Source organism: Pristiophorus japonicus, chromosome 15 (genome assembly GCF_044704955.1).
Source record: "Pristiophorus japonicus isolate sPriJap1 chromosome 15, sPriJap1.hap1, whole genome shotgun sequence".
NCBI classification, from domain to species: Eukaryota; Metazoa; Chordata; class Chondrichthyes; family Pristiophoridae; genus Pristiophorus; species Pristiophorus japonicus.
In genome coordinates, this window is record NC_091991.1 from 10,312,905 (window position 1) to 10,328,755 (window position 15,851).

General features: G+C 50.6%; 1 protein-coding gene across 13 annotated transcripts in view; it reads right to left on the minus strand.

Moving 5' to 3' along the window:
• Positions 1-15,851, minus strand: part of mybpc1 (myosin binding protein C1) — a 153,998-nt gene that overhangs the window by 13,848 nt on the left and 124,299 nt on the right. For 12 of the 13 annotated variants that reach the window (XM_070900135.1, XM_070900136.1, XM_070900132.1 and 9 more), the window contains 7 exons: positions 15,062-15,229; positions 14,127-14,215; positions 9,035-9,230; positions 5,813-5,952; positions 4,709-4,868; positions 2,331-2,467; positions 609-795 (listed from right to left, as the gene is read on the minus strand). In XM_070900135.1, the coding sequence (XP_070756236.1) occupies positions 609-795; positions 2,331-2,467; positions 4,709-4,868; positions 5,813-5,952; positions 9,035-9,230; positions 14,127-14,215; positions 15,062-15,229 (1,077 nt within the window). Of the gene's footprint in view, positions 1-608; positions 796-2,330; positions 2,468-4,708; positions 4,929-5,812; positions 5,953-9,034; positions 9,231-14,126; positions 14,216-15,061; positions 15,230-15,851 lie in introns of those variants that run through there. The other variant, XM_070900141.1, reaches the window with a different exon arrangement.

The following is a 15,851-nucleotide window of genomic DNA, read 5'->3' on the forward strand; positions in this document are numbered from 1 at the left end:
GGAGGCTGGGGGAAGGAAAAATCAAGTAGGGCTGCCGCTTCAGATTGCTATCTCATGGGCCTCCCTGCATGTGTGTAGAGAGGCAAGGACAGGATTGGACCTGACCCCCTGCCCTCACGGTTGAATAGCCAACACTTGCCGTCAAGGCTTATACATGATGATTAGCTCGATTCAATTCGAAAGACCAGCTAAGTTGATGATGTGGGTAACAAGGCAGCCAACTTGCGTACAGCAAGCTCCCACAAACAGCAACGTGATAATGACCAGATAATCTGCTTTTGTTATTCTGATTGAGGGATAAATATTGGTCAGGACCCCAGGGAGAAGTGCCCTGCTCTTCTTCAAAATAGTGCCCATGGGATCTTTTACGTCCACCTGAGAGAGCAGTTGGGGCCTCGGTTTAATGTCTCATCCGAAAGACGGCACCTCCGACAGTGCAGCACTGCCTCAGCACTGCACTGGGAGTGACAGCCTAGATGGTAACCTCTAGCCTAATGGGATTTCACACTGTAAAGAATAAAAGGTAAAATGTCGTTGAAAAAATTTAATACTTTTTGAGGAAGGGAGTGAAACAGCGAATATCCAAGCCCTTGTCTGGATGGCCTTACCTTTGACTTCCATTTTACATTCCACCTCATCCTCACCGAGAGTATTGATTGCTTTACAACTGTAAAGCCCACCGTCATACGGACTGGGCTTACGGATCTCGAGGGTACAGACTCCCTGGTTACAGAACATCCGATATCGAGGGTCATTCTCGATTACCATTCGGTTCTTCATCCAACTTATTTTAGGCTAAATAGAAAAAAAAGAAATAAAATGAAATGTAAAGCACTTGCAGAAGAATAATCAGGAATGTCCACTGTTGTATTATTGTCGTAAGACGGCCAATGCCGGAGACAATCAGGCAAATAGCCACTTACTGATTGATCAGAAAGAAGGAAAGAAGCAAAGATAGAATGAAAGAAAGAGAGAGAAAGAAAGAAAAGAGAGAGATAGAAAGAAAGAGAAAGAAAGAAAGGAGAGATAGAGAGAGATAGAAAGAAAGAGAAAGAAAGAGAGAGATTGAAAGAAAGAGAGAAAGAGAAAGAAAGAGAGAGAGAGAGAGAAAGAAAGAGATAGAGAGAGAAAGAGAGAGCAAAAAGGAAGAAAAAAAGAAAAGAAAGGAAAGAACTTGCATTTATATAGCACCTTTCCCGACCTCAGGACGCCCTAAAGTGCTTTACAGTCACAGAAGTACAGAAGTAGGAAACGCTGCAGCTAAACGCACAGCAAGCTCCCACAAACAGCAATGAGATAATGGCCCTTATTTTGCAGTCAGCGACAAAGGAACAGCGCTCACAATTCACTACACTGACAGCTGCCCATAGAGTGTTCACGGGCTTTGGAGCGGAGACTTGCTGTTATCGGGCATCTGATCCAGCGCAGCGCCCTCTACAGGGCATCTATGAGCAGGGAAAGCAACAGAGGCTCTTCAAGTGAAGAATCCTCACTGAGACACGCAGAGTCTAAAGCAGGAAGTATAAAGCAGGATATATAAATTAGATTTAAATCATGAACAGAAAGCAAAATTAAGAAAGGGAAAGACAGATAGGATTAAAAGACAGATAGAAAAATTAAAAAAAAAATGTTTTATCTAAATCTCTAACATTAATTAAACTCTGAAATAATGAGACTCTGTACTTGTAAAATTAAATTTTCAGGGCCAGAGAGGTTGTTTGGCAGTAATTATCACTTATCACGCCATTAAAAATTCACTTACTCCTGAATGCACCAGCCCTAACTTTTTCTGGCATGTTTAGTGGGTGACTAGTGGGGAGGTACCCCAACTTCACATGTCTTTCGATGGCGAGTCTATTGGTGAGGTTCTGTTACAGCACAGCCTGCGGAGACGCAGGATAAATTTGACCGCAACTTCTGGATGTCCGCGTTTAACTGCTCACGTGCGTACTCTGGAAGTGGCTGTCTGATTTACTCAATAACAGTGAACGTGGACAGCCTCAGCATTATTCTCAATGCAAAATCCTGGCCTAGCTGTATTTTTTAGTGACGTTGGTTGAGGGAATAAATATTGGCCCCTGGACACCGGGGAGTTGATACTCTACTCACAACGAGCCTGGTAAAGTCAGAAAACTTGTGGAAATGTTATGTACTTGCGACAAATCAATTATTGAAAGTACACGAATGCAGGAAGTTTTTGAAAACCAGTTATAGTTGCTGAGGGTAAAGACAAACTACATTAGACAATAGAAATTAGAGCGATATAATATTAAAGACATTTTGTTTTCAGTGTGAAATGTGGAGATTGACCCAGCAAAATGTGCCAGTACCTTGGGGTTGCCTCTCACACTGCAGTTCAAGGTAGCATTGTATCCAGCCACCGCTATCGTGTTGATCAGAGGGTGAGTAAACTTGGGTACCTCCTTAAAGTCAAAGTCATTGTACTTGGGAATCTTCAATGCCAAACCTACAACAGATGACAGCATTAGAACATCATACCCATTGGAGCTGCATGACCCCCCAGTCAAAGTTCAGTGACATTATAACAACGGCAACAATTTGCATTGATGTAGCGCCGTTAATGTAGTAAGACGTCCCAACATGCTTCACAGGAGTGATTATCAAACAAAGTTTGACACTGAGCCACATAAGGAGACATTAGGACAGGAACTTGGTAGGTTTTAAGGAGCGTCTTAAAAGGCGGAGGAAGAAGTAGAGAGGCGGATAGGTTTAGGGAGGGAATTCCAGAGCCTGGGGCCTTGGCAACAGAAGGCACGGCCACCAATGGTTGAGCGATTATAATCAGGGATGTTCAAGAGGGCAGAATTAGAAGAGCGCAGACATCTCGGGGGGTTGTGGGGCTGGAGGAATTAAAGAGATAGGGAGGGGTGAGGCCATGAAGGGATTTGAAAATAAGGATGAGAATTTTAAAATCAAGGCGTTGCTTAACTGGAAGCCAATGTAGGTCAGCGAGCACAGGCGTGATGGGTGAGCAGGACTTGGTGTGAGTTAGGACATGGGGCAGTGAGCACAGCGGGTGATGTGTGAGCAGGACTCGGTACGAGTTAGGACACGGGGGCAGTGAGCACAGGGGGTGATGGGTGAGCGGGACTTGATGCGAGTTAGGACACGGGAGCAGTGAGCACAGGGGGTGATGTGTGAGCAGGACTTGGTGTGAGTTAGGACATGGGGCAGTGAGCACAGCGGGTGATGTGTGAGCAGGACTCGATGCAAGTTAGGACACGGGGCAGTGAGCACAGGGGGTGATGTGTGAGCAGGACTCGGTGCTAGTAAGGACACGGGGGCAGTGAGCACAGGGGGTGATGTGTGAGCAGGACTCGGTGCGAGTTAGGACACGGGGGCAGTGAGCACAGCGGGTGATGGGTGAGCAGGACTCGGTGCGAGTTAGGACACGGGGGCAGTGAGCACAGGGGGTGATGGGTGAGCGGGACTCGGTGCGAGTTAGGACACGGGGGCAGTGAGCACAGGGGGCGATGGGTGAGTGGGACTTGGTGTGAGTTAGGACACAGGGCAGTGAGCACAGAGGGTGATGGGTGAGCAGGACTTGGTGCGAGTTAGGACACGGGGCAATGAGCACAGGGGGTGATGGGTGAGCGGGACTCTGTGCGAGTTAGGACACGGGGCAGTGAGCACAGGGGGTGATGGGTGAGCGGGACTCGGTGCGAGTTAGGACACGGGGCAGTGAGCACAGGGGGTGATGGGTGAGTGGGACTCGGTGCGAGTTAGGACACGGGGCAGTGAGCACAGGGGGTGATGGGTGAGTGGGACTCGGTGCGAGTTAGGACACGGGAAGCTGAGTTTCGGATGAGTTTAAATAGGTTGCATGGTGGGAGGTTGGCCAGGAAAGCATTTGAATAGTCGAGTCTAGAGCCATTATATGGATTTTGTCCAATCTTATTGACCAGAAAATCAATATTTCGGCCTTGGAGCGGGTACAGCGCAGATTCAGCAGAATGATACCGGGGCTAAAAGGGTTAAATTATGGAGACAGATTGCACAGACTGGGCTTGTATTCCCTCGAGTGTAGAAGATTGGGAGGTGATCTAATCGAAGTGTTTAATATGATCACTGGTCGATAGAGAGAAACTATTCCCTCTGGTGAGAGAGTCCAGAACCAGGAGGTGTCACCTTAAAATTAGAGCCAGGCCGTTCAGGGGTGATGTCAGGAAGCACTTCTTCACACAAAGGGTGGTGGGGATCTGGAACTCTCTCCCCCAAAGAGCTGTTGAGACCGGGGGTCAATTGACAATTTCAAAACTGAGATTGATATTTTTATTGGGTAAGATTGTGAAGGGATATGGAACCAAGGCTGGTACATGGAGTTGAGATACAGATCAGCCATGATCTCATTGAATGGCAGAACAGACCTGAAGGGCCGAATGGCCTCCTCCTGCTCCTGTGTTGTTACTAGTGTAGAGTTCAAAAAGCTAATGAGATTTAGTGATGGGACATTGTAATTACAGAATGAAGTGATTAAGATAGTGAATTCTAATTCACTGATAATCAAGTGATTAACAAAAGGCCGTTGCCAGCTCTTCTGTTCTATGGGTAGTTCTGGGGAACCGCTTCCCCCAAGGGGGTGGGGGGCCTCCCTAGACCTGAGAGCAGGTTGGGGGCGGGGCGGGGTCAAATTCTTCATGCCCAGAGCAGCACCTTACAAAGTGATTACGTAATCATTTAAACAGACCCTCTTTCTGAATCAAGGCACTGTTCTTCGTTATCGTGGCCTCGTCGCTCAGCCCGCACATGTTCTCGGAAAAGACTCTAAAGTAATACTCGTTTCCGACGATGAGTTCATTTATGACGCAGTTGGTCCTGTGGTAGTGCTCGATCACCGTGTACCAATCCTACAGAGGGAAAGCGACAATCCCAGCATCAAATCCGTTGCTGTCTTTCCCGTTCTTCTCCTGTAACGCTACAGAGGTATTAGGCCTTTGCATCAAAGCACCGTGCGAATATGAAGATCATGGCAGTGGTATCGGTCTAGAATCATAGAATGACACAGCACAGAAGGAGGCCATTCGGCCCATCCTGCCTCTGCCGGCTCTTTGAAAGAGCGATCCAATTAGTCCCACTCCCCCTGCCTTTTCCCCACAGCCCCGCAATTTTCTCCTTTTCAAGTATTTATCCAATTCCCGGTTTGAAAGTTACTATTGAATCTGCTCCCACCGCCCTTTCAGGCAGCGCGTTCCAGATCACAACTCGCTGTGTAAAAAAAAAAAATTTTTCCCGCAGGACTTTTGTCATTATCTTCAATCTGAGCCCTTTGGTTACTGATCCTTCTGCTCGTGGAAACAGTTCCGCTCCATCTACTCTGCCAAAACCCTTCATAATTTTGAACACCTCTCTTAAATCCCCCCCTTAACCTTCTCTGCTCCAAGGAGAACAACACCAGCTTCTCCAGTCTGTCCACATAACTGAAGTCCCTCATCCCTGGAATAATTCTGGTCAACCTCCTCTCCAAGGCCTTGCCCTCCTTCCTAAAGTGCGTGCCCAGAATTGGACGCATTACTCCAGCTGAGGCCTAACCAGAGATTTATAAAGATTTAGCATAACTACACTGCTTTTGTATCTATGCCTCTTATTTATAACGCCAGGGATCCCAGATACCTTTTTAAAACAGCCTTTTAAACTTGTCTTGCCATCTTCAAAGATTTGTGCAAGTGAACCCTTAGTCCCTCTGATCCTGCACCCCTCTTTAGAATTGTACCATTTAGTTTAATTGCCTGTCCTCAATCTTCTTTCTAAAATGCATCACTTCACACTTCTCTGCGTTAGATTTCAGCCTCACCATGGTTTTTTTGTCAGCTTTTTGAATTGTGTATCCCGTGATCGTGGCATTCCCATCATCCTTTGGTGGTAACCAGTTCAACTCGACATTGGTGTCCCAAACATCGAAAATTTTCACAGTCGATGGAGGACCAGGTTTCTCTGTGGAAGTGATTCATTAAATTAGCATTTTCTCTTTTCCCGCCATTCACACGTTTCCCCATTCTGCCCGTTTATTTCTGCCATAAATCCCCTGTACCTCTGCCTCCCTTCCACCGCGGTGCAGGTCATATCCTTATCCACTGCCACAGCTACCAGTAAATACAATCCACTAACTAATAATCATTTTCTAACCCCTTCCCCCAATTATACCTCCAAGGCCCTTGAGATTTATTCCAGCCTCCGGCACCAGATCTCCGTGACGGAGCCTATCTCGCTACAGGGATCCAAAATATAGCCTACATCCATCTCAAGCTGACCCTCCACCTATAATCAGGGATCCAAGATTCAGGCTACTTGCCGACCAACTCTACTTCCCTCCAGTACCGAGGATCACATTTTCAGAATGCCTCTCATTCGTGGTGGGGGATAAAAGATTTAGGGGCTGGATTTCCCGGTCCTTTGCGCTCGGGGTTTTGCCCCGGAGAGACCTGCGGCAGGTGTGCAACACTCCTGGTTGCCACACCCGACAGTGCTTTAGCCACTTGCCCGACCCGTCCGCCTAGAAGCACGCCCGCAATGACCGCCTGGGCAATCAGTGCGGTCCGGCAATAGCCGGCGGTGAGGAAGGCAAAGTGCTGTGAAGGTAAGTGCGAGCGTTTGTTCTTTAAATGTTTTTAGCGATTTGTGTTGTGGCGGCGTGGGCAATGTTTTGGGAATGTTTTTGAGGGTTTTTAAGGCCCACACCCTCCCCCGCGTCCCCGCCCTCTCTTGGAGCGCTCACAGCCCGGCACTTTAGCTCGCGAGTTTCCCCCCCTTGCGCCCCAAAAAGTGTACAACGCCTCCCTTCGCGCTGCGCCCCTGACGCAGGGCCCAGATGCCAAAACTTCCTGACCAAAGCGCAAACTATTCCCGGCCGGTAACTTTCCCGCCCCGCCTTCATTTTCTCCCGAAAACAGAAGCGTCTAAAATCCAGCCCTGAGGCTGTTTTCATCCCAAGCCGACATTTCACTCATACTCAATATCCAAGTTTGAACCTACTGCCCACCCAAGGCTACCTCCGACCCTTACAGGACCCTCACCCTCCTGCTATTAGCTCAGAGAGAGGAAACATTCACTGTGCTACATTTACCCTTCCATTATTAATGTGATCAAATTCAATAGATCTCTACATCCTTTGTCCAGCAAATATGTGTCAACAAGGTCTCTCAGAGAGGTTGTTGTTTTGGAAGAATTCAAAGAAAGACTTGCATTTATATAGCGCCTTTCACTACTTCAGGATGCCCCAAAGCGCTTTACAGCCAATTAAGTCCTTGTTGCAGCGCAGTCACTGTGGGAAACGTGGCAGCCAATGTGCTCACAGCAAGCTCCCATAAACAGCAATGTGATAATGACCAGATAATGTTTTTGTGATGTTCACAGGCCGACTAACAGTCTGGTGGGGTGGAGTTGTTGTTATTTTTGTATCTTTATGCTGTTTGCCCTTGGAGCACAGTGTGAAGCAGTGGAAGGATTTGTGGGCTGATTAACAGTCTGAACGCACCTTCACCTTTATACCAGCCGATAGTGGGGGTCATCCTATACGGCGGGAGTGGGGTGTATGGGCTCCCACAACCTATACGATTGGGAGGGGGGGGGGTTAGGGGGCACCCACACCCACCGGACGGGAGGATCCCGCTGGATATCAACCCGGAATTCCGAGCAGCAATCCGATCTCTGCTCGCCGGGACTGTCCGGAGCAGGGATCGAACCTTCCACCTCGTGACTCAGAGGCGGCAACGGCTACCACTGAGCCAATGGCTGGCTCCACTGAAAGATGACTAATACTCGGCCAAAGAGGCTCATGTTAAGCAGGGCAACGAGTTCAGGCAAATGGAACATGATCTTAGCTCGACCCCTGAGCTAAGTCACACATGCGGCCACCCACCCCTCTTTCTACCGGCCCACCAGTTGGCAGGGTTGTGGGGTGTAGAAATATGCAGGCGATGGCAACATAAGATGAGAAGACCTGAGAGTAGGGTTAAGGTGCCTTGAACATAGAAATAACTTACCAATTGAAACTGAAGTTCAGTCAATCCTTCATTAGCATAGCCAGTAACAATTATAAACTAATCATGGAAAATAAAGTTTAGTATGAACTAATCACCAGGGCAAAGACGAATGGGTAATCAAAGGAGATGGGACAGATTATAGAATAGCATAAACCAGGAGGGCAAACCCCACCTACGCAGCAAGAACCTAGGAGCCACCCTCGAGAGAAGCTGGACCTTAAGCTAGAAGCTTAAAGCAGGACATTGGGCCCAACCATTCCATGCCGGTGTTTATGCTCCACTCGAGCCTCCTCCCGTCTTTCCTCATCTAAATCTATCAGCATAACCCTCTATTTCCATCTCCCTCATATGCTTGTCCAGCCTCCCCTTAAATGCATCGATACTATTCGCTTCAACCACCCCCTGTGGTAGCGAGTGTCTTTGGGTAAAGAAGTTTCTTCTGAATTCCCTACTGGATTTCTCGGTGACTATCTTATATTGATGGCCTCTAGTTATGCTGTTCCTCACTCTCTCTGTATCCACTCTATCAAAGCCTTTCATAATTTTAAAGACCTCTATTAGGTCACCCCTTAGCCTTCTCTACAAAGCCAGTTCACATAGGGACAGTGCAGGAAAGTGGAGTTGAGGTAGAAGATCAGCCATGATCTTATTGAATGGCGGAACAGGCTTGATGGGCTGAATGGCCTACTCCTGCTCATAATTCTTATGTTCTTATGATACGAGGGAAGCTGGACCTTAAGCTAGGAGCTTAAAGCAGACACCAGTGGCGGAGATTGATCACCTCTGTTAACGGGTAATGCGAGCACAAGTAGTGAGGCTTATGTGCTATTTTATACATTGTTTGTACTTTAATTCTACTTTGGGAAATAAAGTGTATTTGGCTTAAACGTAACATTTGTCGACCACTTTCTTTCAATACTCGAAGTCCCACCAAACTGTTGCGACTGTAATGACTGAATACCCACCGAGTACGCGCCCACAGTGAGTTGTGGGCAACATGGGGCCATGCAATGGGGGAACGCAGGTTCACATACCAACTATCTGAATGATTATTGTGGCCTTGTCCTCAAGCTTCTCCACCTGGACTCTTAGCTCATAGACGCCCGAATTCTTCCGCTCAGATTTGCGGATGAACAGCACCGTATCCGAGTCAGTGTTCCGAATGCTGATTGTATTCAAGTCCAAGGGAGTTCCATCCTTTGTCCAAATAACCTTTGGCCTTGGTTTACCCTGGTAATAAAAGGTCAATTGTCTCCATCAGTGCACGACCCAACGCTCACTTTGTAGCAATGGAGGGAAAGGAGTTCCTTCGCACTGTGACCGCTGGAAGGTCCGGCCACAACAAGAAAGAACTTGCATTTCTATAGCGCCTTTCACAACCTCAGGATGTCCCAAAGCACTTTACAGCCAATTATGTACTTTTGAAGTGTTGTAATGCAGGAAACGCAGCAGCCAATTTGCGTACAGCAAGCTCCCACAAACAGCAATGTGATAATGACCAGATAATCTGTTTTAAGTGATGTTGATTGAGGGATAAATATTGGCCAGGACACCAGGGATAACTCCCCTGCTCTTCTTTGAAATAGTGCCCTGGGATCTTTTACGTCCACCTGAGAGAACAGATGGAGCCTCGGCATCAATCTGCTTATTTTCTGCAATTTATGTTATTTTTCTTTTCACATAAGCAGGAATCCTAGCCAAGAAGAACTCATGAACAGGGCTCCAGTGAGACCACATCTGGAGTACTGTGCACAGTTTTGGTCTCCTTGTCTAAGGAAGGATATACTTGCCTGACAGGCGGTGCAACGAAGGTTCACTGGACTGATTCCTGGGATGAGTGGGTTGTCTTCTGTTGAGAGATTGAGCAGATTGGGCCGATACTCTCTGGAGTTTAGAAGAATGAGAGGTGATCTCATTGAAACATACAAGATTCTGAAGGGGATTGACAGGGTAGATGCTGAGAGGGTGTTTCCCCCGGGCTGGAGAGTCTAGAGCCAGGGGTCACAGTCTCAGGATAAGGGGTCAGCTATTTAAGACTGAGATGAAGATGAATTTCTTCACTCAGAGGGTGGTGAATCTTTGGAATTCTCTACCCCAGAGGGCTGTAGATTCTCAGCCGTTGAATATATTCAAGGATGAGATCGATAGATTTTTGGACTCAAGAGGAATCAAAGGATTTGGGGATCGGGCGGGAAAGTGGAGTTGAGGTCAAAGATCAGCCATGATCTCATTGAATGGCGGAGGAGGTTTGAGAGGCCGAATGGCCTCCTCCTGCTCCTAATTCTTATGTTTAATAAAATAATTATTACATAACATTACAATATTCATATTTTAAGAGGGCACCGTGTTTAATAGAAAGTATTTGAGTACCTTTTGTAAATTAACCAGGAACATAGAATTTGCATTTATATAGTGCATTTCACATCCTCAGGTTGTCCCAAAGTGCTTTACAGCCAATGAAGTACTTTTATTTGAAGTGTAGTCACTGTTGTAATGTGGGAAACGCAGCAGCCAATCTGCGCACAGAAAGCTCCCACAATGTGATAATGAACAGATAATCTGTTTTTTTTTAGTGCTATTGATTGAGGGATTAATATTGGCCCAGGGCACGGGGGAGATCTCCCCGCTCTTCTTCAAAATACTGCCCTTGGGATCTTTGACATCCACCTTTGATTTCATGATGCAAGTTAAAACGGGGGTGGGGGGGGGGGGGGGGAATTTTGACTCCCAGTGAGTTTCTGGAGAATACCGGCGGGCAAATTTCTGGTCCAGCCCTCGTCCACCTGCCTCCGGACAAGCTGCCAGTCTGAAACATTTGGAAAGGGGCAGCTGGTCGGAGGCCGGGAGAGGACAATCGGGCGGCTGGAGGCCTTCGGAGGAAGACTCATCGGCGCGGTGAGTAACAGGGAGAGGGGTTTCCGGGGGAGTGTGGGCTCTGGGGGAGAGAGAGTTCAGGGGGAGTGTGGGTTCTGGAGGAGAGAGGGGGAGATGGGGGGAGAAGGGGTTCAGGGGGGGAAGATGGGGTTCCGGTGGGGAGGGGGGGGGTTCCGGGGGAGAGAGGGGGTTCGGGGGGGGGGGGGAGAGGGAACAGGGAAGAGAGGGGGTTCAGGGGAGGAGAGGGATTTCTGGGGGAGAGGGCGGTTCTGGGGGGAGGGGTTCCGGGGGAAGAAAGAGGTTCTGGGGGGAGAGGGTGTTCGGGGGTTCGGTGGTTCCAGGGAGAGGGAATTCCGGGAGGGAGAGGGGGTTCCGGGGGGAGGGGGGGTTCCGGGGGTGGGGGGGGGGTCCGGGGAGAGAGGTTGGATTCTGGGGAGAGAGGGGGTTTCCAGGTGAGGGACGGGGAGAGAGGGGGGGTTTCCGGGGAGAGAGAGGGTTCCGGGGGAGAGGGGGGTTTCGGTGAGAGAAGGTTCAGGGGAGAGGAGGAGTCAGGGGGGAGAGGGGATTCAGGGGAGAGAGGGGGTTTCGGGGGGTGGAGATTCTGTGGAGAGATGGGGTTCCGGAAGTTTTGGAGTTCCGGGGCAGAGAGAGTTCTGGGGGAGAGGGGGTTCCAGGGGGAAGAGGGGTTCCGGGGAGAGAGGAGGTTCCGGGAGTTCAGGAATTCCGAGGGAGAAGGGGGGCTTTCCGGGGGGGGGGGGTTCCGGGTGGAGAGAGGGTTTCGGGGGGAGAGGGGGTTCTGGGGAGAGAGGGGGTACAGGGAGAGCGGGGGTTCCAGGGGAGAGGGGGGATTCCGGGGGAGAGGGGGGATTCCGGGGGAGAGGGGGTTTCAGGGAGAGGGGCAGGTTCAGGGGAGAGAGGGGGTTTCCGGGTGAGAGGGGGGGGTTCCGGGAGTTCAGGAATTCCGAGGGAGAAGGGGGGCTTTCCGGGGGAGAGGGGGTTCCAGGGGAGAGAGGAGTTTCTGGGGGAGAGGGGAGGTTCCGGGGGAGGGGGAGGGGGGGTTCCAGGGGAGAGAGAGAGGGGGGGGTTCAGGGGAGAGAGAGGGTTCCGGGGGGGAGAGGGGGTTCCGGGGAGAGAGGGTGTTCCGGGGAGAGAGGGGGTTCCAGGGAAAAGGGGTCTCGCGGACGGATGGGTGTGGGTAGAAGGGGTACTTGGGGTGGGGTGGGGGGGGGGGAAGAGGCTAACCCTGGTAATAAATTGGAACCCAACAAATGCAAGTGTATTTAGAAAATGATCAAATTAAATCATTCCTGGACCCTCCCCCACTACCCCGCCCCCCCGACCCACACCCCCTCACCTCACTCCAGAAAACTCACACGCTCAGTATGACGCCTCACTAGAATTTCATTCCACACGTTGCCAAACTGTTGAAGTGTGAGGGAGCCCCGTCAATGCAGGGGGTGGGGCGGTGGGTCGTGTTGCCAACTCTGGTTGCATGTATTCCTGGAGCTTTGGTCACGGAGCCTGCTACTGCCCCGCCCTCACTCTCCCACCATTGGCCCTCCCCCACGGCAAATGAGCCAAAGGTGGGCAGAGGAAACGTTACAGGGACATCCTCAAAGCACTCCTTGATATTACTACAACCTCCCCACTGACACCTGGGAGTCCCTGGCCGAAGACCGCCCTGAGTGGAGGAAGAGCATCCGGGAGGGCGCTGAGCTCTTTGAATCTCAACGTCGAGAGCATGAAGAGGTCAAGCGCAGGCAGCAGAAGGAGCGTGCGGCAAACCAGTCCCACCCACCCTCTCCCTCGACGGCTATCTGTCCCACCTGTGACAGGGACTGTGGCTCTCGTATTGGACTGTTCAGTCACCAAAGAACTCACTTCAGGAGTGTAAGCAACTCTTCCTCGATTCTGAGGGACTGCCTATGATGATGACACCCAATGGAAAGCGAACAGACTCTTCATTACCGTGGTAGGGGGTGGGGGAGGGGCGACTTCCCTCAGGATTGGGTGGGGTCCCGATTTATAGCGCATCTTTGCTGTTGGTGTGACACGCAAGGGCCTGAATGTTGGCAACACTTAGTCTGCGACCCGGGTGTGCCAACTCAACGGCAGCAAAGGGTTTGGGCGGAGGAACGAGCTTCACCGCTGTGGTCACTTTCTTCCCTCATGTGCAGAATGAAAGACTGAGTGGCGGTGAAAAGCCATCATGGCCCACAAGCAAGCCCGGCAAAGGGCTGGATATCTTTGTGCGTTTAGAGGTCATGGGGGGCAATTTTCACCTTTCTCGCTGAAATCAATAGAAGGAAGGAAAAGACCTTGCATTTATATAGCGCCTTTCACGACCTCAGGACAACCCAAAGCTCTTTGCAGCTTCTGGGCAGACGCAGCAGGCAATCTACACACAGCAAGGTCCCACAGTAACAGGACTGAGATAAGCAACCAGTTAATCTGTCTTTGTGGTACTGATTGAGACATAAATATTGGCCAAGACACTGGGGAGAACTCCCCTTCTTTGAAATTGTGCCTCAGGGTCTGTTATGGCCACCTGAGAGGATAGAGGGGGCCTCGGGTTTAACGTCTCACCCAAAAGACGGTACCTCCAACAGTGCAGCACTCCTTCAGTACTGCCCCTCCGACAGTGCAGTGCTCCCTCAGTACTGCCCCTCCGACAGTGCCGCGCTCCCTCAGTACTGCCCCTCCCTTACTGCAGCGCTCCCTCAGTACTGACCCTCCGACAGTGCAGTGCTCCCTCAGTACTGACCCTCCGACAGTGCAGCGCTCCTTCAGTATTGCTCCTCCGACAGTGCAGTGCTCCCTCAGTACTGACCCTCCGACAGTGCAGCGCTCCTTCAGTACTGCCCCTCTGACAGTGCAGTACTCCCTCAGCACTGCCCCTCCGACAGTGCAGCACTCCTTCAGTACTGCCCCTCCGACAGTGCAGCACTCCCTCAGTACTGCCCCTCCGACAGTGCGGCGCTCCCTCAGCACTGCCCCTCCAACAGTGCAGCACCCCTTCAGTACTGCCCCTCCGACAGTGCAGCACTCCTTCAGTACTGCCCCTCTGACAGTGCAGTGCTCCCTCAGTACTGCCCTCCGACAGTGCGGCGCTCCCTCAGCATTGCCCCTCCGACAGTGCGGTGCTCCCTCAGTACTGCCCCTCCGACAGTGCGGTGCTCTCTCCGAAAGTGCGACGCACCCTCAGTGCAGCACTATCTCCGTACTACACTGGCCCTTGGAACGCAGTCCTACCTGGAAAGGGATCAGCAGATTCAGGGACTCGCCAACTCTGCGAATGTACGTTTGCTTCAGCTGCCGAGGTAGGCGGATTTTGGGGGGCTCTGAAAGGTGAACGACAGAACATGCAGCAATCAGACAATTAGAGCAATGTCTGTGAGTGAAGATCACACACACTCTCTCTCCCACACACACACACTCTCTCTCTCCCACACACACACACTCTCTCCCACACACACACACACTCTCTCTCCCACACACACTCTCTCTCCCACACACACACACTCTCTCTCCCACACACACACACACAGGCAGAGGCATGCCTATACAAATACACACACACACACACACACGTAATTATAGAATTGCACATAGATGTACAGATGACTATGGCACAGTCCCAGAATAAGGGGCTGCCCATTTAACACTGAGATGAGGAGGAATTTGTTCTCTCAGCAGGTTGTAAATCTATGGAATTCTCTGCCCCAAAGAGCTGTGGAGGCTGGGTCATTGAATATATTTAAGGCGGAGATAGACAGATTTTTGAACGATGAGGGTGCAAAGGGTTATGGGGAGTGGGCAGGGAAGTGGAGTTGAGTCCATGATCAGATCAGCCATGATCTTATTGAATGGCGGAGCAGGCTCGAGGGGCCGTATGGCCTACTCCTGCTCCTATTTCTTACGTTCTTATATGTGGACAGCTAAATGTACACATACAGACATCCACGATGCAGCGTGACCAGCCCCTCGCCCTTACACGGAGTGACACCCGATTCACACACCTCCTGCAGCCAACAACGACACCAAAATAAACTGGCCAGACCTCCCAAGCCCAGCCAGCCAGACGCTTGATTCCAGGGCCTTCCCGGATCGGGAAGTGTTTCCCTTGGCGCGGATGCCAGTGTAGCTAACGGCTGAAGACTAATTGTCAAACAGAGGCGGATGCTCACCCACGACCTCTTTGACGAGGATGGCCTGCGTTATACAGATCGGGGGGCTTTGGCCCGCCACGTTGACAGCCTTCACTCTCACGTAGATCTTCTCCCCGGTCGGGAGGCCGTTGATGGTGTACTTGGTTTTATCGGTCAGCTCACTGTTCGAAACAATCCACTCATTCGCTGGGTCAGAGGAACAGGAGGAAAAATAACAATTTTTGTTATTCAGAGAGTAAACCGCGATAATATATTATAGGCAGCCAACCTCAGGAAGGATATACAGGTTGAAGCTCCCTTACCCGGAACCCGCGGGACTGGGCCTGTTCTGGATAAGGGATTTTTCCGGATGAAGGGTGGTCACGTTAAATTGAATGAGCAAGGGGATATCGGGGCTGACTGGCTTGGGGCTGGGAGTGCGGCAGAGAGATCATGGGGGGGTGGGAGGGCGGTCAGTGGATCACGGGGTCAGGCCAGCGATTGCGGGAGTTGGCAGCGAGGAGGGACTTCAATTTGTTCATGTCAGAGTTCTGCGCATGCGCCACCCGGTGGCCGGGAATGGTTCTGGACGAGGGGTGGTTGCGGATGAGGGAGTTCTGGATAAGGGAGGTTCAACCTGTGTCGACCTTGGGAAGGGGTGCAGCGCAGATTCACCAGAATGATACCGGCGCTACAAGGGTTAAATAATGAGGACAGGTTGCACAGACTGGACTTGTATTCCCTCGAGTGTAGAAGATCAAGGGGTGATCAAATTGAGGTGTTCAAGATTTTAAAAGGATTTGATAGGGTAGAGAGAAACTATTCCCTC